The sequence below is a fragment of the Phalacrocorax carbo genome, chromosome 2, assembly GCF_963921805.1.
Source record: "Phalacrocorax carbo chromosome 2, bPhaCar2.1, whole genome shotgun sequence".
NCBI classification, from domain to species: domain Eukaryota; kingdom Metazoa; phylum Chordata; class Aves; order Suliformes; family Phalacrocoracidae; genus Phalacrocorax; species Phalacrocorax carbo.
In genome coordinates this window covers 93992486-94019952 of record NC_087514.1, presented here as the reverse complement: position 1 = coordinate 94019952, position 27467 = coordinate 93992486, and the positions used below count along the sequence as shown (strand labels likewise).

The window sequence follows — 27467 nt, the reverse complement described above, 5'->3', positions numbered from 1 at the left end:
TGCTTTCTTCAATTTTCTGCTAAGCAATTCTCATTTCAGCCTTTCCACAGTTCTTTCTGTGATCATTATCAACCTGTCCAGTCTAGTATGTATGTTCTCTCCTGGCCTATCCTGTCTCATTTATACTTCTACAACAATTAAAATTAAAACAAAACAAAATACAAACCCCAATACCTTATATATCTTCAGTTGGTTGGGTTTTTTAGTTTGTCCATTTTTTTAAATTAAAATCCTGACACCTGCAGACTGAAGAAAAAAATTAAATTTGTTTGTTCCTACCAGAGTAAAGAAACATGTTTTGTAAGTCACTGCAAAATGTGAATAAAACATCCACATTTTGGCCAGAGAATAACAGTATTTTGACTCACAGCACCTTTTTTAAAGACTCATAGAATAATATTTTTTGCAGTATTTCTCTTCTCTATTATTGTCCCTATCTAGTAGATGAATGTCATTACTCACATTTTTTTTGCTCTCAATAAGTAGGAGAATTTTCATATTGTTCTTAACCCCATTGATAGAAGGTTTATGATTAGTGTCTATATAATCTACTGTGAGTGGTCTTTTCATTGTGACAGCTAATAGCCACTACTGCTCATGGCATTTTCTCGAATCTTCATTCATTTGAATCTTCACCTCTACCTTACTATGCTATGACAGTTTCATACCTATCCCTAAAGACTTTTCATTGTGAGAATTACAAATCCCCCGGGTAACTTATATTTTTAAGTACTATAACTTTGAGACAAAATTGTTTTCTTCATATTTTCAGTAACATCTGTATTACACCATTTTTAGGAAACAATCCTTTTCAAAAAAGTGATTATATATGATTGGCAAGGCCTGCACAGGATAGAGCAGACTCAAATAAGCAACGATAACTATCAGTGCTGGCTGTTTTCGTGGAGTGATCTCTTATTTCATTTAACTTTTGTCAGAATAGTAAAATTCAACAGAACAGAATTTCTTATTCTCAGAAAGGTATGATGAATGACCTGCACATATTAGAAATTCAGAGAAAAATTTATTAATAATCACCTAATATAACCACTCTGAAATAACAATGCAGTTTCTTTGCATCTAGACACATTTAAGGAAAGATTCCTCTGTCACATAAGTCCCAGGAAAATGTGCCTTTATCTCTTTAAAAAGAAAGTTCAGACCTTACAGGACTTTCTGAGGCAACATCCTATCCTTAAGTATACACTTTGTTCAGTTGCTTTTATCTTGCAAATAATAAAAAATGGAAAGCAATGTTTTAATCCTTGCTGACTGGGTGTAAAAAGAAAACAGTGCCTAGGCCAGGCTGGCTGTTAAAACAATGTCAGAAATGAACCACAGAGGAAAAATTGGAAGGGGCAACAATCATGGCCTGATTTTATGATTTGATTCTGCTCTTAATAAAGTGTGGCACTTAATAAAAACTGGCACAGTGGAAGTCTGTTTGACTTAAAACTTCCACATAAGTAGTCTAAAGTGTTCGTTGTTTGGGTTTGGTGCTGTTTTAAATACTTTGTTGGCAAGTAGATAAATCTGAATGTATTGGATTGAGTTTCCAGATGATGATCAACAGACCTCTTTTTTTTTTTAAACTGCCTGTTATCTTGTTTTGTGCTTTTAAATTATTTATTTAATAATTTGTATGTTTTTTTAAACTAATGAAGGATCAATGCCAACGGCTGGCAATGCCATTAAATTGTACTGGTTTAGAAGCAAAGTATAGCTTTTAAACTTATTGCTACACGCACCTGTTAAAACAATGAGTCATCTGAATATGCATTCATGCAATCTTAATTTTTGTGTGCTACACCCCTGAAATAACCAATATTTTAATCTATTATATGTTTTGAAACTGCATACAAATGCAGACTACATTTGTAATAAGTATATTAAATCTTTTTAATAAAAGAAAATTGTCATTCAAGTGCTAAATACATAATCTAGTCTTTTTATCATCATATTTAGCATTTAGAAATAATACATGTCTTAATTAAGTATTAGCTACACCTAAATAATTGACAGAATATTTTTTCTTAATATAAACAAAATAAGGGGCCTACACAGAGAGAGAGAGAACTGAGAACGCTGGATTTAGAGCACTTAAACTACTGGGTTGCTTTTGAATTCTCACTCCATTACTATCCCTATGTTCGCAAATCCTTCCATAATATAGTACTAACCTTGTAGTCTTTAGTATTAGTAGATATTATTCTTTCCTGACCAGTTTTTACGTATATATTGGAAGTAGCTAAAGAGCAACAGAGTTTACTTTCCTTATCAGTTTTCCCACCTTCACATAAACACTTTCAAAGTGAAAATAATTTGTTCCTGCCCATGAAACTGAAACCAAAAGTAATTAAAGCGTAAGTTTTTCTACCCAAAAGATATTGACAGCACTTATACTTTGAACTTCAATTCCATTGGAGGGGCTAAAAATAATCTTTATGAATATCAGCATTTCAAATGAAATGCAGCCTGAAGTGAGCTCAACTATGAGGAGACATCCCATCCCATCTCATCCCACTCCCTGCCCACTGCCCACTCGGCGAAAAACCAGAATCCTTGGAAATGAATGATACTTTTAACTACGGTTGTATGTTACCCAGTCTTCAGACTGGGTTTGCACAACAGCATCAGAGCTTAACTACAATATAATCAAGGTGGACAGGAAAAAGACAACCTTACAGGGTTGCAGAACATTCATTACTTGTGTGGCACACTAAAAGTATCAAAACGTTTCAGCAAGCTTTGTAACTTCTGTGCTTAAAGTAAAATTCAGCGCATTGTTAATAAGTAGCAGTTTTGCAGCACTGAGAAGTACCTGGAATCCCGAATTGTTGCAAGCACGAGTTTTCCACTGTCACATGAAAATGGAAGCATAATCAGACACTAAAACTATACAGCACAGTGTCTTCCACTCTGAACGTGATCACCCCATGACTCGGCGCAGCCCCTTTCTCGGGGACGCTGCTCCTCACCCCGTCCCTGCATGGTGCTGCATGACCTCAAGGCGCAGTCCAGGGACACGGGACTCTGTGGCTCTGTGGGTCAGCACGAGCCAAGGGCAAGAAGCTGTGCAGCTGCACTGCAAGTCAATCCAGTGAGTTGATCCAGCTGAAAAGTAAACATGCAGTTTGGCGGATTCTTTTTTTTTTTTAATTTTATTTTGGTTTTTTGTTTATTCAACAGCCAAGTCATTGCTGCAACCATTCTCCCACATCTACCCAGTTTGTTCTCACATCTCCCTTCAACCATGCCATATATTCATGCTCCTTTACTTGAAGTGGCACCTCTCGGATGTCAACTTGAGTCAGTCAGAAAACTGCCAGAAAACGATTTCTACGAAAGCAGTGGACAGCCTTCAGCTAGACAGGCTTCCTCAAATGGCATTCACCTGACCCTGCGACACAGATCGGTGTGGGTACAAAGGAAGGGGGAAGAACAAATGACTTGCTGGAGGAGGCAGTGGTGGTTAAGCCCACAGCACTTAAATTTGCTTAAGGTGTAGAGAACAGAGCCCTCAGACTTGCAGTTGAAAGTGGAAAAGGAATAGACAGTCTCCTTCCTTAATATTTAGATTTAGTATATTTCAAAACTAACTTTTAAACATCACACCACCCAAAGAAACATTAAGGGAAAGAGACGAAAACTGACACAAATGCTCTCACGATACAGAAATTTCTTCCCCAGCCTCAGGGCTCACTCACTGAGGCTGTTCTGTGGACATCACTTGGTGGCTCAACAGCTCCAGTGACCTTCCAACACCTGCTTCATCATCCTGGCAAATATGCATATGGCCATGCACTGAAGCAGACTGAGGATCTGATTCAGGCAAATAAACATTTTTGGAGCCAGGGTTTTTTGTTTGGTTGTTTTTAATTATGCCAGAACAATTTTCCAATCCACTCAATAAATGGCCAAGATGCTGTTATGGCTCAACACCACCCAAACACCCTCTGAGATTTAATGTAAAATGAAGAAAAATACGACAATTATGTTTTAAAAACATAACTTGATCAGTTACTGTCACTCAGATAGCAAACCTTAATTTACACCACAGTAGCGGAGTGCTCTGTCTAAACACTTTATACTGCAACAGCAAAATCCCTTAACAACATTCACCTACTAACACAGTTTACAGTCCCAAGGGAAGGCCTGTAATGAATGAAAAGTTGGGCATTATCCTACATTAGGTTCAGAAGACACGAGAAAAAGGAGAAAAAAAACCACCCCAAACTCAGTGTTTAGGAGGTCACATTAAGTATATTTAACTTAACTGACTAAATTAACCCAACTAGCCTTTCTATACCTCTATGTAGAGACAGGGAATGAAGTCTGATGACCTTCTAGAGGAATTTTGCCCAGATGGTCTAAATAGCCTTCTGGATGACTCTCATCACTGATTACAGAGGATATCAAAGGTAACACTGCATGCTAGTTAAATACCTCTCTGCAGTTAGCCCCACCAAACCCAAACCCACCCAACCCAAACCCAGCACAAAAGGGAGACAGGCTTGTCTGTGGCTTGTACTTGTAGCATAGCTTCTCTCTGTAAGACCCCATCAGCCTGCTCTACTTTATTATAAGATGTTCCGACAATAGTTACTTGGGGGGTTGGGGGGGGGAAGAGGGAAGAAAGGCTTTACTCTGCTTGTGCTTTGGCTCAGGGATTCAAACTTTGTCAGGAAGATGGCAAATGATTAGCAATCATCTCTGAAATATTCAGTCTGAGTGATATGCTCAGTGCTAGACTAACTATGACAGACGAAAGGGAGAATTACATTTTCCAAGACAGCATTCAGGTGTCTTAACGATGAGATCCGCCATTTTTCCACAACCCCTGCCTACCCATCTTTCTACAAAAGATGAGGCAGTTCTAGCAGGGTATACCTTTCTTCCAGTACATAACAAAGTCTCAGTTTCTCACTCAGAAAAATAAAAATCGTCCTTACTTTACAATCAATAGACAACTGATTCCACACCAAAAGTGCCCTTTTCTGAACAAGTCAGATGGAAAAAGATTTTTTTCTGGTGATTTGACTGAAAACAAGAGACAGGTATTGGGAAGGCACTGGGAAGGCAGAGCTCAAAGATTTGACAAAAGTGACGAACGAAATGGGAGCATTCATTTCGTGAAAAGCAGAACAAAAAATTATCACATGGTTCCACGGTCCAATCACTACTTTCTTCTTCCCCTTCTCATAATTTACTATGTCTCAGTATACATCAAGACTTTATTTAGCATATAAAGATCTAAAATCCCCCAAATTAATCACTTTTATTCACATCTTCATTCGAGCTTCATTAATATAAACAAGTGTGCAGAAGAAAAATTAAAAAGAGCCAAATAAAGCCTTATTTTACTAATGGAAATAATAAAACCATATATATATATGTATGTTAGAATAATGACTTATTAATTCCCATTATTTATGAAAACGTCCATCATGAACAAGCAAAAAAGCCAAAGCACATTATTTTTACTTGACAATAACAATGTAAATATATCATTATTTTGTGTGCATGCAAGGCATCACTTTTGCTAAATTTAATAGCTTTGATTAGAGATATATATGTTCAAGTGCAGAGGATTAAACTCTTTAGAATAAACTAGGTTGTCATTACTTGAGTAAGGACTTTAACATTGAATAACTCAATTAATTTTGAGTATGTTCAAATAACACTCAGCAATAGACAGGAACTTCCCATTTTGCAGACTGATACCAGTAAAGAATGATTAACTAAGAACCTCACTTGCACTAAAAAAAAGTAAAATAATCTCACACTATTTTAGCTTCAACTTAACTGGCAGCTGCCCATCATTCATTGCTTTGCATGAGTGTCTAGAAGTATGAAGAACTAGAGCACAGCAAACAATTTTGTGTGGATAAATGGAGGAAAATAACATAGGAATAGATATAAATGAATAGCAGTAAAGTTTCATTTGTCACTATGGGTGGATCAAGACCTAATGTTCATGGAGACAGAAACCATATGACATCCTACTGCTCATTCTATCTCCTCACTAAATCCATGTTTTGCCACTAATGACAGCAGAGGTAACCTCCAAAACACCATCTTATTTAATACGCTTGTTCTGCCTTGCACCAGTTTCAGGGCAAAACTGAACTTAAATTTGAAATCGATACTTGTAAAGAATTGGTTTTAAAGATAATAAGTTCTAATGATTTACCTCAATAAACATTTTTTTTTAAAAAATCCAATACAAGACAAACAACCCTGCTATTAAATCTTTACTGATAAGAATGTAGAGAAGCATGGCACAGTCTGCATACAATATGACATGTGTATCCTGCTGATGAAAAACTGAGTGAGATCCCATCTTTGTGTGGTTTTAAAGATTTGTGAGGTAGTAATCCCTCATATATTGGGTTTCTGCAGTCACAGACATAAGCTGTCAAATCAACAACTGCTTGATGCACTGGCTTCCATGTTTTAACACTTCTACAATGTTATATCTCAAAGAAGCATGCTTACAGTAATTTCCATCTTCTCATTCAGAACCTAATATTTTATTCTTGGCAGTTTAAATAAATAAGCACAAATCTCAGGAGATCTGATGAACACAATGTGGGAGAGAGATAAAACAAATCAATTAAGGAGCTGCCCTGATACAAGAGAGATGCCTCTAACATGAGTGAAATAGAATCTGAAACACTGATGGATCTTTGAAACCTTATTTGCCATCAGCATCTGGGAAAAAATTCTGTGTTGTTATTAGTCATCATTCCTTGATGACCTGGGTAAAAATACAGCTTTTTCCAAAGTTAATTGGCTGGAAGTCATGCCTCTCAAAAGTCACATAATAATAAACTCGTCCTAGACTTCTGTATTACACTGCCTTATGGATGTTTTTTCCAAGTTCAAATGAAATAGAGATCAAGTGTCCCTTATTCTCCCACTAAACACATACCCTTTTGTACAATCAAATCAAAACACAAAGTATGTAGGGCTAAGCATACGAACCAGACAAAGGAAAGAACAAATTTTAAAACCATTTGCAAGCAGGGCTTTAACCTTCTCTAGCCACGTACGTACACTATGAACAAACTGGTGTGCACCAAGAGTTCAAATATTAACTGTGAAACTTCTGACCTTAATATATCACAAGTGAAAATTGATTGACTCCTCTAAAACTGCACTAATTTAAAATTTCCGTTGCCCTTGGGAATGTTTGGACATCTAGTTATTCCTTCAGCTGCAAAGGACAGTGGTGAGCTGCTCCTACAGATGCCTCGGTCTTCCAGGAAAGAAGCTCTACAGTGTCACTTTCAGGAAGCATTAGAAATTGTTTACTTGGAAATGCTCACTCAACTGACTGTCAAGTTGCTTTGAACCTATCTGTTTAGAATAACTATATTTATGATCTAATTCCACAGAAAAGTACACTAAGAACAAAAGCTCAAGATTCTCAGTCTGATGTAAACATAATTGCTTTTACTTTCTTTCTGTTTCTTTGTTCTTAGAAAGCACTGTTAATCAAAGATCAAGTTTAGTCCTTATCTGTGACCCAAACAAGCGAGAAGAAATGTACCAGCCTTGAAAACATGAGGGCCCAACTAATAGTTATGGTATAGAGTTACTGTATTGCAAAAAGCCTACAGAGGGAAAAAAAAAAAAAAAAAAGAGAAAAAACCTAGAGAATTTAAGGAAGAATTTTCCATCAATCTTCCTAGTTTTAGAAAGATTATACTCTAGCACAGTCTACTATGGTTTATACTTACACTTACAAAATAGTACTAATTTCAAATAATGAGATTAATTCCTAGAATTATTATTACAAGTGCTATTACAATTTGTTTCATTCTGTGGCCATATTTCTCTATATATATTTTCTAGACTAGGAGTCTACTCACACAAAGCAGTTAGCTAGGCCTTGCTTTGGGATACAGACCTTAAGCACATGAAGTCTCCACTGAAGTCTTTGCAGGTATCTAGAGTGTACGCTACTGATGACTTTAGATCTCACTCAGAGTTGGTGTTTCTGCTTTGTTTGATCACATATGCTAACAACCTCTTCTTGAAAATTAAAGTTCAAGTTAATACAGTGTTCAGCAACAGCAATGTATTCAATGGTTATGACTCAGAAAAGACTTGTACAAATGCCTTAAACTCTACCATTTGAACAAGACCCCAGAATCTTGTTTAGAAACATTGTCTGAAGATAAATGAAAGGTTAGCCTGACAAACAATTGTGCTAACAAGAGCAAGTGACCTGGCAATCACACTGTTACTCCCGCTTACACCATGCCCTGCCAGGATCCACAGAAACACGAACGCATCGCTCTTCCCACAGATGTGCCCACCTTCACCACGCCCGCAGCCACGACCCTATGGCGGACGTGCGCAAGGAATGAGGGTGGGCTCTGAACATCTGGGGATCTCAGGTCATGCTGCTGGCATTTTATAACCAAGGCTGAAATCTGCCTTGGTACCAACAAGACCAGCCACGAAAGTTCCCAGTGATTATCGCTGTGCCATGTTTCCCATTTTTTCCCCTCTACAGTAAGACATTACGGACCCGTGACAGGAATCAGGATGCTGAACTAGATGATCTTTTGTGTCAGTACGTATAGTCTTACATTCTCATTATTTCTTGGAGACGCAATCCCAGGTCTGCTAGGTTTAACCTTGTAAGTGATCTAGCCACTAAAATATGATGGAAGAGTCACACTGTGCTAGCACAAGCTATATTTTGTGTATATACACAACTGGGGAAAATCAGGTGTTGAAATCGAAACACAACAAAGGAGCCTGATGTAGCAACTAGCCAAACTATAATCCAGCTAACTTTCCCAAAGTTACTTTGAATCGTTTTGTACCCTTCGTATATCTACATTGTTACTGGTAACAGAAATGCTATCAATACATAGATGATGTTTCACTGAAGAACTGTTTTTTGGAAAAAACGTCAAAAACTATAGACTTCTGAATATCCACTGAACACAACATTCAAACACATCAGTGTCAGGGAAGTATTTTGGAGTTAAGATATATTCATTTCAACACTCTTAAGAATGTACCTCAATGGTTCTCCTACATATGTATTTACAAAATGTACCTCTAATATTTTCTATGATAAATACATCACAACATACTTCCCATAACTTGCTTTAAACTGTGGTGTCTTTAAATTAAAGCCAATTTTTGTATTATTCCCTAAACCAAGCAAATTTCTATAAACCAGTGCTTTACAGGAAGTGGAGACGCTTAGAGAGGTATTTAAATGTCTTTGCAAAATGAAAACGACAAAGTCACTTTGAAAAAAAAAAAAGAAAGAAAGAAGTACACCTCCTACCTTCCCTGTTCATCCAGGATACAAAAAAACCCAAAAACCAAAAACAAAAAACCCACCAAAAAAACCCTGGGTTTTGATTTTTCAGATACTACTATGACAAGATTAAACATTAGAACTTCATTTACTTAAAAGCTGTGAAACTTTCAGAAACTGCGGGGCCAGAAGAGTTGGAGAGGCACAACTACAGATGTGGTTAGGCCACTTAAGACACATACCTTATCCTTCCCCACAAAAAAAAAAAAAAGAAAAACAAACCATCAGACATAACATGGCCAAGAAGGAAGATTTGATCAGAGCTGTACTAATTTATTTTATGCAGTGTGATTACAAAACCTGAAGCTTCACTGAAGAATCACAACAAAACTGTTACAGTTGTTACTTGGTTTCATTACTCAATAAAACAAATATATAGTTAAAAGATATTTAGTAAATAGTTGCTTTATTTTGCATTTTATGCTAGCAAAGTGGCTTCAAAATAATTTAAAAACACAAATCTATGGTTAAAAATATTTTTTTTTCATAACCATTGTATGTATTCATACACATTCATAGATTCCTTGAAAAAGGTCTATTGCAGGTCACCATTAAGGGACACATGTAAAACTTCTGAGGATTTTTATGAAAACAGTAAATATTCTTGCCTTTATACTGTAGTGAACCAGTCACATGCCAATTTTATTTTCTTCTAAGTAATATGGAGAGAAATTCAAATAAATTATTTCAAAGAACATGAAATTCTTGTGTGTAAATATTAAAAGCCCATTAAAAAAATAAGAAAAATGAAAGCTCTTCTTAGAGCAAGGTCACAGCTTTGGAGAATACATTTGATAATGAAAAATACAGAACTTTCGTTTTTAAGATATTTGGATATCTGGACTAACAATATACTGTCCGAGAAAGCACACAGTATGTTTAATATGAAAATTATTAATGTTTTACTCAAAGATGAACAAAAAACCCCATCAACCCTGTATTTATCGACAAATAAGGTTATCACATGCCATACAAAACCCCAAAGGCACAGAAGAAGTTAACAGGGAAAGACTTGTGCATCCCTTTTCACCTTGCAAATACGGTCTGTAGAGCTCATGCTTCCAACAGGGACTGAAAAATAATACATTGCCCAGTAACACCAGATTTGGAGTTCCTTACAGAAGAGCAAGAGTGGCATTATAGGCCTGCGTATCAGTTATATCCAATAGATCTGCACATCCAGTTATCGCATATTTAAGAAGTCATTCTGATTGTCAAAGTTTTGTATCAAATACAGTCTTTGCAAGCACAGAGTATTTATCAGAGAGAGATGAAACCGTAACAGTTAGTAACTTGTTTTTTCTACCACTTTGGCACAGGTCAGACACGCTGCAGCAGTCAGGAAGAAATGAAGCTGCACCTACTGAGAAGTCAAAGAGGGACACGGCATCGCTGACGCTGTTACAGCTACGCCAACCTTCCTGAGGAACAAGGGGCTGTGGCATGTCTCATTAAGTCCTTTGTGTCCAATAATTTATCCTCATTCAAGAGGTACTGAACGTCAGCATAGTGGAAGCAACCTTCTGCGATAGTACGGTCTTGTAAGCTGGAAGTAATTATCCTGTAACTCTAAATGTGACTGGCACCACATCAGCCAATCTTTGGCCAAAAAAACTCAAGAAATGAAACTGCAGTCTGCTGTGAAAGACAGAAACTGTGAAAGTAAGAATTATCAGAGCCTCACATGCTTCACGGATGGTGCACCTCTCCCCCTCTCCCACTTCCTCTCCCTCCGATTCTTTTTTTTGCCCGATGGATATGGGCAATTCAAATCAAGTTACACAGGAAAAAAAGAAAAATCTATTTTCTTAATATACCTATGACATATACATGTATGTACGAAAGAGTTTTGTGCATAAAAACTGCTAAAACATCCCCTTATCCGTGAACCATTTGTGAACCTACACAGGCCACAGACAGAATTTCATTCCTTTGGCCACAGGTGTTTGAACTCTGGGAGCAGCCACTAAAGCCTTGTCAGGCCCGCAGCGGCACCGCAGAGGGAAGGGCACACTGGAGGAAGCCCTGGAGTCTCAGGTATGTCCCCAGTGGCAGCAGCAGCAGATGGGGCACCAGACCTCCTCGATTCTATCTAGAGCTCTGGGACAGGAGATGAGAGAGAACTCAAGCTGGCGACAAGCAGCATGGCAAGGGACACGGGAAAAAGTTGAGTTTCTTGCCCTAAACGTGGTGGCTCCATTCCTGCAGTGCTCTTGCACTCATGCTCTGGCTTAAAGAAGTGAAAGTCACTAAAGGGGGACAAACAGCTAATCCTCGACTTCGTTTTAAGTCAGATGTACCGTTCCTAAGGAGTGGAAGCAATGCAAACAGGTCTGATGTAAATTCCTAGTCTTGTTTAGTTAGCTGGGGTTGGTCAAGCAAGTCTTAGTCTTTTACCTCTTCTGAAACAAGCGATAACATTTGTACCACTTGTTATCAAAATAAAATCAGAAAGATTCAGGCATTACAGCTCAACGACTGTGGGACCTCCTTTACGAACAAATGTCACTAAGGTCTAACCAAGATCTTAGGAACCAGCACATCAGAAACAAGCAGCAGAAGATGGATCCCAAGATATTTTGGACTTCCTGCAAGTCAGGTTGAATAAAACCAACCCATTTCGGGGCGGGGGGGGGGGGGGGGGGGGGGGCGCAGGGCGGGGCGGGAAATGGCTATTGGCCAAATAGGCAATTCTAATTTGTTGTTAATAGAAATTTTTCATCAAATGGCCATAAGAAATTCCAACAAACTCCAAGCTGCCTGCTGTAGATAACGGATTTACCCTTTCAGTTAACTTAAGCAAAACAAATGTTTAAACTTTCCAGTAAATGCACACAAAACACGATGAAGATCTGACCACTGCGGTGTTACTAGGGCTGTGAGACAAACTTTGGTTTTAAGTGGGTAATTCCCATGCAGTATCAAATTTTCAACCAAATGACAGCATTTCTCCTTCAGTTTTCTATACTCCATCATTTACAAAACTATTAGAGTAGCTGAAGAACAGCCTGCAGGATCACTTTTTTTGACTTGTGGCCGCTGCTGTATACACAAAGTTCAAATTTTCATGGAATATATATCTTTGGATCTTACTTATTAGGTGATCAAACTTGACGTATAGCCTAATGCAAGGCCACAGAACTTCAGCCAGGTGCTCCTGAAATTAGTTTCCGTTTGTAATTTCAGTGTATCTGTCTAATTTAATGTCAAAGGCTTTAGTTCTAAAAATAAAGCAAAAAATACTGAATCATCATTGGAAGTGAAGTATCACCTTGAGAATACTAGACATCAGGATGAAAACAATGAATATGTAGAAGAGTTAAAGAAAAAAAGACATTTTCCATTCTACAAAACATACAAAAATGCATAATTGTGGACCACAGGACTTGAAATACATTAACCTGTAATATTTTAATGGAAATCAATCAAGTCACCTTAAACGCTACGCTTACAAGCAACATCAAGGTGAAATACAGACTAAAGGAAAGACACCGATGTACAGGTGCACTTGCCAAGTTCACACAAACTGTTTTGCTTACTTCCTGGTAAAACCTAGTAAAAACGTTTTGATATGAGTAGCAATCATGGCCCAAGCCTAACTAAAGTTACGTAAATGGATCCAGTGGGCCATGCGTACCATCAGCTGTACCAGTAATCCCCAGAGGAAAGATGGAAATGATTGATTGATTGATTGATTGGAGACAGTCTCCAGCAGGCAGAGAACTTCAATGTATTTCCACCGCACTTCGTACAAGAAAAAAGTTATTAAATTTTATAAGAAAGAGACTCTTCCAAACTCAGCACAGCTTTAGTGTTTGTCTACCAACCACCATTTGGTACTTCTGACCTGTTGGCTAACACACAGCTGTCCTGGGGAATATTTTTATGGGATCACTTCCCCACTTCACCAGATATATATATCATGCCAACCACAATTCTGGATGACTTCAATCCCAGGCATCACTGCAAGGGTCTGCCAGAGGAGGTTGAGTGATTTTACTGCACAGAAAGCAAATACGGTCTGCTTCCAAATGAACCTTATAAATGAGGTGGATACCCTATTTCTAATTACTCCAGTGAAGATGATGAGAATAAGCCACAACCTTTCAATGGGTAAAGCAAAGCAAACGTCACAGTGTAAAGAAAGCAGCCCTACTATTTGCCCAAGCAGCTGTAGAAAGGACTTTCCAAAAGCCACAGTAACGCCGACAGCGGCTGGCACCCACAAAGAAAGATGCCATAAGTCATCAACGCCTCTTGAAACAAATCTGGGGGGAAAAAAGCCTGACAGCACCTTTTCTTATGTTTTCCTTTACCTGTCTTGTTCACCGGTTTCACCATGTCTGTCCACCTCACTAACATGTTGTCACTTGAAGAATCAAACTTACAAACAGAAAAACTATGTTATTTGCCTCACCCATAGACGTTGGCAACATTACTACTTGTTTCGCTTTCCATCTAGAAAAAAAGAGTCTCTAGTGTTTTTCAATAAAAGTTCCGTATTTTCTTCAGATCTGCTCCCCACTCAAAAAAAGCAGGTAATCATTACCACAACCTCTAAAACGCTCGAAAGCAAATGACATACAGGGTATACAGCCAGCCCAATAAAGTCATCCTTCCAGCCCGTTAGTGTATTTCAAGGTTTCGATCTTTGATTTACACTTGCCTAGAGTTCAGCTCCCTCTCTCCAGAGATGATATCCAGAGTAAAAATAAAAAAATAAAAATCATCCCACAAACAAGTGAATCCATACAGATGTTTTTCCTTTAAAAAAAAAAAAAAAAAAAAGGAACTTACCTTCATTTTTATTGTTTATAAGAGAATTTCTCATTTGTACTTTGGAATAACCATGACACATATCAGCAGGAGCAGCTAGCATTCATACGTAGTCTAACAGTCACAAACAGAGTATACACTTTTTCAGTCAAGACAAAAGGTCAAGATTAAGAAGAAAAAATGGAGGTATAACAAATGGCACCGGATTTCAATCACCAGATTCAAAGAATATTGTATGGCATGAATTACAAAGAAAATATTCATGAAGCAGAAGTAAAACCCCTGTCCATAACATGGACAGTTCACAGAAGGGTTTAAATTACCTAATATTCAACATTTCAGGTCACCTTGCAGTTATGTACTTCCCAAATTAGCATTCACTAGATTTAAATTATTTATTATTTTATGATTTTTCAGGCATGGCTGTAAGTTTCATTACAAGAGAAAACTTGTTGAAAATGAACAGCAATTTAGGGAAGAAAAAAACAAACAACAAATTGCAAAAGAGACAGCTTGACCACATCCAAGTCCAGAAGTATTAACAATTTTGGCATCTCAAATAAACTTCGCACTTACAGAATTAAAGTATATGTCTGATTTTTAAAATAATAGTTTATCACTTCAGGCACTTTGCAAAAAAGGCTTTGTCCCAACAGACATCACACACCACCTGCCCGGTAAGGACGGCCTCAACAGACTACTGAGCCTTTCACACAAGTCAACATTTCAAACACAACTTAAGACAACCAAGAAGAGTAACGAGCAGTGGTCACCCTTAACCTCAGTCCAATGTCCAGCAAACAGAATTTTCCTGGTCATTTTTTATGCCTATAGAAACCGGTATCCCATTCTCTGTCTTTGATCAAACACATCGACACACAACGAGCAAGTTTTGGCCACGGCACAGTCTATGGGCCCAACTCCATAAACCCGACAGAACTTTTTCCAAAGTCAAAGCAAGTTTTTTGCAATTCCTGCACATGCAGAGCGGTCCCTAAATTTCTCTACTACTTCCAGGGATGATCCCTTCAAGATTGGCTTAAGCGACATTATGAGGATGGGGAAACTTGCCAAAGCAATTAACCACGATTTATCTGTCTTGGGAACACAGGCCTTCAGTCTTCTAGTCTACAAGTTCAGCACCTCTGCTCGGCAGTCAACTGGCTTAAAATATAAGCCCACCTGGGGCACCTTTCACTGGCTTCTACGGGTCTGTTCACCCACAGCAGCACAGATGTAACTCCATTAATGGGAGATACACGTGCGCCAACAGTAGAGTAAGACATCATCTTCTGTCAAGTGTCCTGAAGGCTGTCTGTCGCTCTTTGACCTCAGCCTTCCAGCCACTGGATATGAATATTTTTTTTTATAGAACACTGCCCGGATGCATATTAACTATGAGATAAAAGCATTTTTGCTTTTGGGTGGCCACTTCTTTACCCAAAAGACAAGAACGGCTCCGAAACAACAACGGCTTTTCACTCCCAGGGATGACTTCTTGTAAAAATAAAAACAAGGAAGTTAAATCCAAGAGAACCATAATGCTTTTCAATTAAGGGCAAGGATGTGAAATTGCCACACATAAGACAGGAAATTCAAAGTTAGGCTGTCACCTCATTCCCTTCTTCACCCCAAAACCTTCCTCTCCCGTCAGCACACCCTTTGACCACCTCCCGAGCGACGAGTGAAGGATGGCGTGTCAGAGCCTTAACTTTGAATCTTTTTGGCTTCCCTCGCAACCTTAACCGTATGGTTAGAGCACGGAGAGACGAGGAGTTTAAATTTTAATATTTTGCATCACCGCAGCTCGCTGCATGGCCAAGGCACAGGATGGTAGCACAGGACTTTGGTACAGACAGAGATCCAGGAGGAAAGCCCCTCTGCCTTCCCCCCCCCCCCCCCCCCGGACACATGCAATAACTCGGCTTTGCACACATTTTTGCACACCGCCGGGCTCGCACTTCGGCGTGCTCACTCCCGGAGCAAGTCGCGGCTGTCAGCGCTGCTCCCCACCATCCAGCACCCCCGCCCCTTCTCCTTCTGGAGTCAAAGTGTTGTGTGAACGTGGGGGGGGGGGGGGGGGGGGGGAAGCGCAGGCCACGGGTAACACTTTGCCGTCTCCTCCTTTCAGTCACATTTCCGTCCTCCTCCAGCAAAACTGGGGAGGGAAGAGGGGGGGCGGGGGGCCAGGCTGGGCGGGGGGACGGACGGACGGACACACAGACAGACACACGCAGGCGCTGGGCCCAGCGGGAAGGGGCAGCCGCAGCAAGTGTGGGTGACAAGACCGCCGGCTCTCCCGAGAGCAACAAAAAGGCGGGTGGGGTGGGGTGGGGTGGCCGGCGGGGCCGGGGGCAGGGCCGGCGCTCGGGGGCTGTTACCTCGTAGAGTTCCTCGGAAGCCATGCTGGGGAGCTTCACAAGGTGGAGTTGGGTGCTGGTTTGGAAATACTTTGTTTCAGTTGGTGTCTGTGTGGCCTCCTCCTCTTCTCCCTCCTCGTCTTCTTCTTCTTCTTCTTCTTCTTCTTGTTCTTCTTCTTCTTCTTCTTCTCCTCCCTCTCCCTCCTCCTCCTCCTCCTCCTCTTCCCCTCCTCCTCCTCCTCCTCCTCCTCCTCCTCCTCCTCCTTCTCCTCCTCCTCTTCTTCTTCTTCTTCTTCCTCCTCCCTGCGCGTCTCTCTCCAGCGCAACTAGCAGCTCCGCTCGCTAAATGCCAGTGAGGTGCTGCTGCTGCTGCTGCTGCTGCTGGTGGCGGCGGCGGCGGCGGCGGCGGCGGCGGCGGGGCTGCGCGCACGGCAGCTGCGCAACTCGCTCGCTCCCCGCTCGCGCTCGCTCCCTCGCCCTCGCGCTGCCTCTCGCGCTCCCCGGCAGGCCGGCGCGCGCGCGCACACCCGCCCGCGCGCGCACACGCACACACACTCACTCACGCACACACGCGCACTCACACACGCACACGCGCACACACACGCACTCGCGCACGGCGGCGGCGGCGCCCCGCACCCCCACCCCTCCGGCCCCGGCTCGCTCGCTCGCTCGCTCCCTCCCCAGGAACACTAATCGAGCGCAGAGAGAGCGCCACACGCAACCACTCCGCCCCGGCTCCAGCCGCCCCCGGCACCATCCTCCTCCTCCCGCCCCCCCCCACCCCCCCCCCCCCGCTTTGATCTCCCATTGTCTGCTCAGCTGAGCCCGGCGGCGCGCGGGGGGCGGGAGGGGCCGCGGCCGGGGGAGCGGGGGGCGGCGGGACGGCGGCGGGACAGCGGCGGAGTTTGGGGAGGAGGGCGTGGAGCGGGGGGACGTGGGACACGGGGCCCACGCACGTGCGGAGCCCTCGTCGCTTCGCTCAGCATCCCCCCCCCCCCCCCCCCGCCCCCGCGCTTCTGGCCCCACACCCCCCGCCCTCGTCCCAGCACCCCTCGTCCAGACCCCACAGCCCTCCCAGCCCTGCTCCTCCACCGGCTCCCAGCCATCGACCTACTCTACCACCAGCGTTTGTGTGAGCAATACTGTAACACGCCTGCATACATCTTTCCAAATTTGGTTGAATGCCTTTGCTACGAGAGAGCAAAGGACACGGGCAAATCCACGTGGGAGCTAAGCAGCCCTCAATGATCGTTGCCAACAACACGTGGCTTGCATCCCCCAACTAACCGTGTTTGCAAAATTGGGAAGGCCCCACCAAAGCCTCTCTGGTATGACGGGTCAACAAAAAGCAGCCGAGTTGTTGACTTTCTTATGAGTTCGGCACTAGTTACGCCACGCAACTCGTTCTTGTCACCTCATATGTCATCTGGGGGTGCTTCACAGGAAATTGTGCAAATAAGGTGCCATGTAGTCAACCATTAACTTGATCTATTGAAGGCATCGTTGTGCAAAGGCAGATGGGATGAGTTACTCCTTCAAGAGCAAATTCTACAAGATGGTGTTTCTGATCTCAAAAGGGCTGAAGGGTGGGACACAAGCAGCGTCAGGACAGGGGTGCCTTACCGTGCATTCCGCCGTACCGAGGCATTTGTTCTGGCAAGCGTTTCTTATTCCATACCACACCAGGAAGCCATACTCTGCCTCAGAACAGCGCAAGTTAAAGCAGTGTTCATCGCGTTGTGTTCATCAGCCCATTAACTCAACTAATTTTTGGTCAAGTTACCTCTTATTTTTATTTTTTTGCCAAAGTCTCTCAAAAACGTTTCTGGAAAGCCAACAAACTCCTCAACGTTCTACTTTGATAAACAGGCTTTGGACCGTTGTTCAGCGGGTACCCATTCGGAAAACGTTGATCCATTTGTGGGCTTTTGATGATTTGTGTAGAAAGAGCTGGATGTCCCCTTCTCAGACTTGGTTAGCCTGCCCGTTCTTTGTGACAAATGCATTGTGTCTCCTACATCAACATCCTTGGATAACTGAAATTCTGGCACTGGACTGCTAGATGGACGTCACTTGTGCAGATAAAACATCTAACAACTTCCAGACTTTCCGTACTTCCCTAATTTCCTAACTAGTCTATGAGGAGGTTAGAACTGATCTCTATTTAAACCACTTCTTGAGATCTTGAGATCTTTGAAAGCTAGGCTTAGTCAAAGTGGTGAAAAGGGAGGTTGTTCAGTGACAGTAAAAGGATCGTTGGCAGAAGGATAGGCCTACGTATGAAACGGGGATGGTTAAGATCTAGGAACTCTGTGACAGCCTGCTGGAGGTGAGCATTTAATCACAATTCCTAAGATGTGGCCTGAATCCTTTCTGAGCTGTACTCAGCATACCATCGTTGTTGTAGCCACCTTCTGACGGACAATCTTTTAAAGTAATTGGCACTCAGGTTTTAGCAAAGAGGCAGCAGCAGTGTTTGCTGAAGACGTTACTTTGCTTGCAAGGCATAAGAACGGAACACCTTAATTTGTACTAAGGGTCTTGCTATTGCAGTAACCAGGTCTTAGGTGTTTTGATCTTCTGGATGACTAAAAAGAAACATAGTTCATCAGTACTGTTCTATTTTTAGTACTTCAAGGAAACAACAAAAGCTCAGAGTTATTACTAATTTTGATATTTTAACCACACTGCACATTTCATCCTCAGTGAAAGAAGTTCTCTTCTCCCAAGTTACTAGTGTTACAATGAGAGAAAATGGCCTCAAGCTGTGTCAGGGGGTTTTAGATTGGATATTAGGAAAAACTTCTTTACTGAAAGGGTGGTCAGGCATTGGAACAGGCTGCCCAGAGAGGTGGTGGAGTCACCATCCCTGGAGGTGTTCAAAAAACATGTAGACGTGGCAGTTTGGGACATGGTTCAGGAGGCATGGGGGTGGTGGGTTGACAGTTGGACTTGATGATCTTAGAGGTCTTTTCCAACCTTAATGATTCTATGATTCTAAGTTCTTCTTTTACACATATACATTGCTTGCATGGCCATTAATTCTTCTTTGCCTTTTATTCTAATCTTTTGTCCCTGTTGCTTTATAAGACTTTTCTGGAGAATCAACCATACTATGCAAAAATACAATGCAATAGTGCTACGGTTCAAGCATCTGAGAAGTACCTCGTTTTGTGACTGGTGGCAAGGTTTTGCAGTTGGATTTTGCTACACTATAGCATGATAGCTTCCTCTCATCTTGCTTTCTCTAGAAAAAATGAAGCTGTCCAAAAGTTGTATGGTGAATTGTCTACATCACCATTTCCTTATTATTTCTGAGGGTGTTTCATACTTTTCTCATTGAGGCAGGACGTGTCAATTTTTAACAAAATTTTGGTTGTTGAAACCAATCTTCCTGCCAACTTCCCAAGTGGCTTTACTAACATCACAAAGAAGTGTTTCTAGTAGAGAAGTTATATGGCATACAGTAGTAGAGCAGTCTAGGAAGAGTGGAAATCCAGGCCAGTTTGAGTTCTGATGGTGGCAGCAAATGTTTTTAGAGGTTCTTGAAACATCCTCTGTTAATTCAGCATTGGAAAGGATCAGACAATGTCAGCCAGGCAGGAAGTGTTACCCCATGTGCATACAGTGCTTCCAGTCTGAAGTGGACAACTGCCTACAGTGGCAATCCTAGTCAAGTCAGGAGGGCAGTCGTTCTCCTGTTCAGCAGAACAAAGAATGTTCTAATTCATGGGCAAGGTACAGATCATGGAATTAAGTTCGTTTGAAAGGTCAACTCCATTTTGACCTCACTGTGTGCCATTGTAATATCTATAAAGATCTTCATAGGTGGTGGAATAGCTGAATTTGAAATAGTTATGATGGTAGGCCACAGCTGGATGAAACTTGACAGTACTGAAAATATTGTAGAGCTCTGTATTAGATGGGAATGGGGCTACCTCTCCAGGTTTTGCTCTAACCGAGGGACCACAGCCATATTTGATATGCGGGTATTTATCCACAAGATCATAACTCTTAATAATAAAATGCCTATCAGAAACTTGTAATCAGCCCTTTAGTATTTGGGTGCAGGGCTTGGGAGTGAAGCATTTAGTAGATGAGATATGTCAGTGATTAGCTAAAGGATTTCAAAAGGTGGGACACATATGGCTAAATGTAATGGTCTACACTGCAGGCATTAACATCCAATCAAATCATCCTATGTTTTTCAGAGTCAACAAAAAGCCAGTCAGCATAGTCAATGGAATTCACAGCATGCATCATCTCATCCTAAAGTAGGTGACTATGTCCGGTCAGATGAATTGAAGCCTAAATTCGATTTACTTTGTTGACTGGATTTTTACTGATTGAAAGTATGGCACCTATTCTGCAACTGCCTGAAGAAAGGTGAGATTAATCCTGCTCATGTTTCTATGATCCAGGCTTTCTTGATCTAAGACAACTGGATAATTTAAAACTCCGTATTGGCCAAACTTTGTTGACAGATTAGGTATGAAATATGGAATATCGCTTTGTACCTAATATTTTTTCTTTCCTATTTTGATCCTATGTTCATTTGCCCTCATCTTAACACCTAGGATGTGGCTCATCCTTGCACTCTGATATTCTCTGTAATTTCTGTCCCTCTTCCTTTCCTCATCTCTTGCTTACCTCCACCTCAATCACTTGTCTTCTAAGTGGTCTGAGATGGTTAATTTAAACTGAAGAAACAAAAATGCTAGAAAAAACCATTTCTCGCAATCTATATGTAGACTTCCAACACAGAGCTGAGAACTGTGTTTTCCATTTTGTATTGGGGACCGTTTAATCAGAGGTCATTTCAGGCAGAAAGAAGGGTTTAGTTCTGTGACACGTTGAGGGAAATGGGATCACCTGAAGGAACGACTGTTAAACAAGATCCTTTACAGGAAAGTCTAGAAGAGAGAGCCTCCTAATTCTCTAAACGGCTGAGACATTACTTTCCTTGATCTGCAAAACACTGACTTCTAGATTAGATTAAGACAGTAACTTAATCAGTTTTAAATAACCGAAGAAAAGAATGGTAATTATGCTTAGAGTAATAGGTTCTTTGTAATTTTTGTGGACTGACATAATCATATCTAGCTCTCTATTGTTAAGGACGTAGTTTCTTTACCCAAATTCTTGCTTTCAAAGAATGCTGGCAGATACTCCACTGTTTCCATGTGGACTTCAACGATAGACTCAATGTAATGATTTTTTAAACAACCATTAATTTTTCTTCACAGTCTGCCATGAAATGAGTTTGTATTGCTATCCATCATCTACCCTTGTAGAACTGAGACATGAAATTGAAATAAATGTTGTCAGAGCTGTCCACTGATTTCTGCTCTTGAATTAGAGAGGCCTAGATTTAAGTACCTAAGAGAAAATAGTACCTTTTCTTTTAAAAGTATCATTCTTATTGATATTTGTTACAGGTGTAGATACCAGATGCTTCTGTAACTCCAGATGGGTACTCAACATCTTGATTTGAGTTTCCAAAGATATATATAGAAGCCATCCATGACTACTATGTTTTAAATGACTTGCTTAGTATCAAATTGAAGCTTTGTGACAGAAGTAGGACTAAGTTATAATCTCATGAGACAAAATGCATGTTTTATCTACAAGACCTGCTTTTCTCTTCCTGCATTCTCCTGCCTCTTTCAGCACCCACCTTTCTAGTTCTGCAACACATGAAACTGGAATCTTAAATACGACACCTTCCACCAGCACACAGAAACAGACATAGATAGCCCTGACTATGGAAGCCGTGCAGTCAATGGTAGCAGAGGTGAGATTAATGCCTCTTTAAGTCCCTGGTAAATCTGCCTGCTACACATCCCTGATTTATTCCGGGGAGATCCTTTCTGCCTTGAATGAGGCAAAAGCTCTGTGGAAGACGCAATGCGAACAGCTGATTGAAGAACACACATAGACAGTGAAGGTGTAAAAGTATTACCTAACCTTAAAGAAGTTTATGTTTAAAAGCCCCAAACTGGAAATCTAAAGTAAAAATAATCTTGTGCAATCATGTTGCTCACTCTTTCAACTCACCCTTTTGGTCACCAGCAGAGTTTAGATGTTTACATCGACATCACAGATAAAAAGTTTCAGCTACTTCCTTGAAATCCTTGGCTCTATTCAAAGTAGTGCTGTCTTACCACTGGAATGTAGCTTCCTTTGCCTTGGTGAGGATGAGAACTGGTTTATAAAACAACTAAGAAAACAAAACCCTAGCTTAATAGTTGGGTTGGGATTGGAGCACGGAATGAAGCTGAAGGATAATTTTATCCTTACAGAACACTTTAAATGGCTGATCAGCCATAACAGTTTGCTCATTCACATAGTCAATGTAATGGTCACTATGAAGAGTGCATTATGTCAAAATTAAAGAGGGGATGTCCCTTCAATTTTTGAAAGGAAGTATCATCAGCTAAGAAAGTAGTACATTGAGAATTGATGTAATGTAGGTACCATGTCTGAAAGATAGCCATTCTTTGCTTTTCTTTGGAATCTGTAATTTACCTTCTGTCATGGTTTAACCTCAGCCAGCAACTAAGCATTTCCCAGCCACTCGCTCATTCCCCACAGCCTGGTGGGAAGGGAGAGAAAATCGGAAAAGTAAAAGCGAGAAAACTCATGGGTTGAGATAAAGACAGTTTAATAGGGAAAGCAAAAGCTGCGTGTGCAAACAAAGCAAACCAAGGAATTGATTCACTCCTTCCCATGGGCAGGCAGGTGTTCAGCCATCTCCAGGAAAGCAGGGCTCCACCACACATAACGGTTACTTGGGCAGACAAACGCCATCACTCTGAAAGTGCTGACCCCCCCTTTCCTTTTCTTCCCCCAGCTTTATATGCTTGGCACGACATCATATGGTGTGGGATATCCCTTTGGTCAGCTGGGGTCAGCTGTCCCAGCTGTGTCCCCTCCCAGCTTCTTGTGCACCCCCAGCCTGCTCGCTGGTGGGGTGGGGTGAGAGGCAGAAAAGGCCCTGACTCTGTGTCAGCACTGCTCAGCAGTAACTAAAACACCCCTGTGTTATCAGCACTGTTCCCAGCACAAACCCAAAACATAGCCTCATACTGGCTGCTATGAAGAAAATTAACTCCATCCCAGGCAAAACCAGCACACCTTCTCATGACTAAATACAGTTTTAGAACACAGAGAGCACTACGGAGTTTTAATGAAGTAGATATTCCAATATAGCTCATGCAGGATATTTGTTCATAGAAAACTTTTTTTTTTTTCCTGGTTATGAGTATGGTATTTACTGGCTGACTTTTTCAAAGTTTAAAAATCTCTAGCATTTTTTTTTCCAATGTGGCATATCAAGCCTTTTCAAAATCCTATAACCAGTGTTGTCAAGCAAAGAGTTTGTTAGTCTGGGTGGTAAATTTTTAGCTGTTTTCTGTGATAAGGACATTTGCAGATACTGAGAAAGAACAGGGTATTCCTTCTGACAATTGTGGAAAGACTAAAAACCATTATTATTTTTCTATTCAGATGAGAAAAATATAAAGCTTAACTATCTTTTCTTCTTAAATAATTGCATAGGAAAGCTATCTTCTAGAGGAATAGAAATGCATTTTCATGAGTAAAGAATATGAACTTTTGATTTAACAGTTGAGTTTTTGCAGATCAGAAATGGGTCCAAGATCTAAATTTTTCTTTCAGTTTCAAGATTCAACCCTGTATTTTTCTGTGACTAGAAGAGTAATTTTGCTTTAATATGGTGATGTCAGAATATCAAATACTGCTGTGATGTCCCAGCCAGGTTTGCTGACAGAATGTTGCAGATTGCAGTTCTTTCCTTCCTTCATTTCATAGGACTGCAATGTGTCTTCTGAAGAAGATTATGAAGAAACAAACACCCATGGGATCCTCTTCTTAGGTCTGATCTCCTGGTTCTGTGTCCGCCTCCTGGAATTCAACAGGCCCTGCAGCTTCCCCTCAGTACTGGGAATACAGGTGCAGATATGTGGGACCCAGTGCTTGATTTCCCTTGACTGTCCAGAGGAAGGTTTTCTATATAGGGGATTAAATTTAGACTTTCTGTAATAATCATCATCAGGTAGTTTTATCCAGTCCACTGCAGTGTAGCCTAGTTCTACCAGGACCTCTTTCCAAAAGTTTTACTCATATATAAGAATATTATGCTAAACAGTTTGGTCTGGTGCTTGAAAAACTTTTCACAGAACTGTGCAAACTGCCTTTCAGCACAGCGAAGGGAAAGTAAAATGTCTGCTTGATTCATCATTAGACTGCAGATTTGACTGTGGATTCAATATAACCTGAACAAAAATAATGTTTTCTTCTGTAAAGGAAGGGGTGGAAAAGGTAAGGAATCTTTAGTGAGAAAATTGATGTCTTTTCTTGGAGGTTGTTTGTGAACAGTTCCTTTTTGGGGAAGTGTGTTCATGTCAGTATATAGCTTAGTAAAAGTGTGACGAAGTAGAAGAGGAAGTGGTCTGAATGCCTTTCATTTTGTTTCCTTATCTTTCTCTGAAGTTGTCTGTAGGGCTTACTCATTTAACTGGTGGTCTGTAGATGAATTAATGGCCTTTTGCAATAATTTTTATGATATGAAAGATCAAAACTATACTATGTCTTCTTGGGACTTAATCAGCACTGCCGTTGGAAATAAATTGATTTCCTGGGGATAGACCATGACATATGATCCTTTAACATAGAAGCTTAAGTCAACATGACCACTCCTCTTGGGTCAGTTTACAGATGGAGGTTTTGCAGCTGGGAATTAATGGATCTGAAATTGCAGATTCATGCAATTTTCATCTTTTCAGGTAGCCCCCACTAACAAAGGCTGGCACATGCAGTCAATAGCCTTGTTGTTTAGACTGGCAGCAGTAGAACAAAAGGCCTTGTTCCAGAAGTTTGCCTGTATTAGGATAGGCTGAATTCTACTGGATTTGCTCTGTTAAATTTTAGCAGCTGCTATCTGGTGATCTTTTGGTATTGTTATTCAAGTTTTGTTGTCAATAGACAAGGGTAATTCACTAGCAAATACTTTACTAGGTTTTGCCATCAAGCCTCTATGTCGTCTCGAACTGTTCATTGTCCTGACACAAGGAGATTGTGTTTTAGCAGGGCATGGATACGTTTCTATCGGTCTTTCTACAGCAATGCAACAGGGAATGACTTTTCCTCTAGAAGGTCAAGCATTAACACAGACTCAATCTTTTGTGTCTGTCTTAGACACAGACTACCTTTCATTTTGGCATTAATAACTTTCAGTTGCAGTAAAATATTCATTACTCTTAAAAAACCAAAAGAAGTTAATAAAACAAAATGGTCCAAAGTCATGTTTAATCAAACCAAAAAACTAACTAAATGCCAACCATGTTGGTGCATTTACATCAGCTTGGCTCATTGACATTCCAAAAATGATCACTGCTGTAGTTCTGAAGGAACTCTTGCCATTAAAAGTTCTTACATCAACCTTTTGTAATCTTACCCTTAGATCACTCCTCAGCAGTAAGGAAAAGAAGTGAGCAAAGGAGATATGAGGACACTCCAGTGACTACTTCCTCAAGGAGTCAAGCAGCTGTCAAGTTGTATTGTTGGCACATCCCAATAATGACAAACTACAAAAGCTATTCAAAGAAGAAAACATTCTTCTTGAACATTGTTCTGAAAAAAAAAACCCCAACCACTAACTGAATCTTTTCAGGTGAAATATTCTTTTAAAGAATTCATCAAGAGTCATATATTGAAAAGTTGTAATCCAAATGGTTTAAACGCAGCAAAGATAACAATGTAAAAGTGTCTTATACTAGAAAACATTGAGCAACGTTAACTGTAGGCATTACTATCCATACTGGCTGTAACAAAAACAGTGTAACATAGCATGTAATGCACTCCCCAAAGATACAATCTCAGATCAGCACAGGCATGCATAAACACTACATAGTATAAAGGTTTTTGAAAATAAATATGGAATGATTCCATTACTCACAAATAGTATAGTTATGAATTAGTCATACAGGTCATCCCAAATAAGTGCACAAGATAACTTCTTTATATATCACATCATAGCGTTACATTTTTTCAATATAATAGATATACCAGAGAGGAACTATCTGAGGAATATTTTTTAAAATTTGAAAAAACGGTATTGCAATTGTTTGTATCTTTCGAACCTATGAAAGCTGCTCTAATTTACTTGACTGCAATAGTTCAAGGTTCAGACAAGATGAAGACTTAAGAGTAATAGCTGCAAAAGATCTCAGAACTACTTAGAATTGTTTCTGTATATGGAAGCATTTTTAAAGTGCAATAAAGGATTTTCTACACCTACAAAGGCTAGAACACTGGCATTTCCCAAGGGAATAGACTTTTTACTCAAAGTTCTGCAGAGTGGCAAGGAAAAAAACTGTCAACCATCAAAAATATATCACAAATCAGCTATATTTCTATTAAAAGTATCTAAGTTCAGAGCAGGGAACAGCGACTGTTCATCTTCCTGGCTCTATTTAGAGAACCTGTCATGTGGACCATGTCAAGGAAACTGGAGATGGTGTCATTGAAGAAACTTCCCTGCTTCTGCATGAAACAGGAGAAGCCAAGGGCTCAGGGCCTACTTCAAATCCTATTCTTTATGTTAGTTGTTTTGAGTATACTTGAAACATATCAAAGAAAATCATCAGTAACTTGTGTATAATAAGACAAAACAGAATTTTGTGCGTTACGGACATACTTCGTTAGGTGATGAAACTCTCACCGACTTCAAAGGATCAAAGCTTTACAAAGCAACTTCTAAGAGTCAGCAAACATAATTTTGCTACAGAGAAGTATTCATTCTTGGGCAGAGAATGTATATGTATTCAAGGGCTAATAAACTCAAAAGCTTGGTGGCGTTTGTTTTTTTTCAGAGTTGTAAGTGTAAGAGTAGACAGCGGAGTCAATATCAGCTTTTACCAGAATCCTGACATGTCGTTTTCAGCATTACAGGAGTG

The 27467-nt window shown here is 40.5% G+C and overlaps 1 protein-coding gene and 1 long non-coding RNA gene across 3 annotated transcripts in view; one reads left to right on the top strand and one right to left on the bottom strand.

Annotated features, from left to right (window-relative positions):
• The window catches only part of CDYL (chromodomain Y like), a 106718-nt gene extending 89993 nt beyond the window's left edge, over positions 1 to 16725 (bottom strand). The window contains exon 1 of one of the 2 annotated variants that reach the window (XM_064443533.1): positions 16510 to 16725. Coding sequence is in view for 1 of the 2 variants with exons in the window: in XM_064443532.1 (XP_064299602.1) it covers positions 16510 to 16533 (24 nt within the window). In the remaining variant the exon portion in view is untranslated. The remainder of the gene's footprint in view (positions 1 to 16509) is intronic. The other variant, XM_064443532.1, reaches the window with a different exon arrangement.
• Positions 16726 to 17564: 839 nt separating this feature from the next.
• LOC135311994 (uncharacterized) lies at positions 17565 to 27235 on the top strand. Its single transcript, XR_010371600.1, has 3 exons — positions 17565 to 20874; positions 24322 to 24462; positions 25973 to 27235. It is a non-coding gene; the product is annotated as an uncharacterized LOC135311994 (long non-coding RNA).
• The last annotated feature ends 232 nt before the right edge of the window (positions 27236 to 27467 follow it).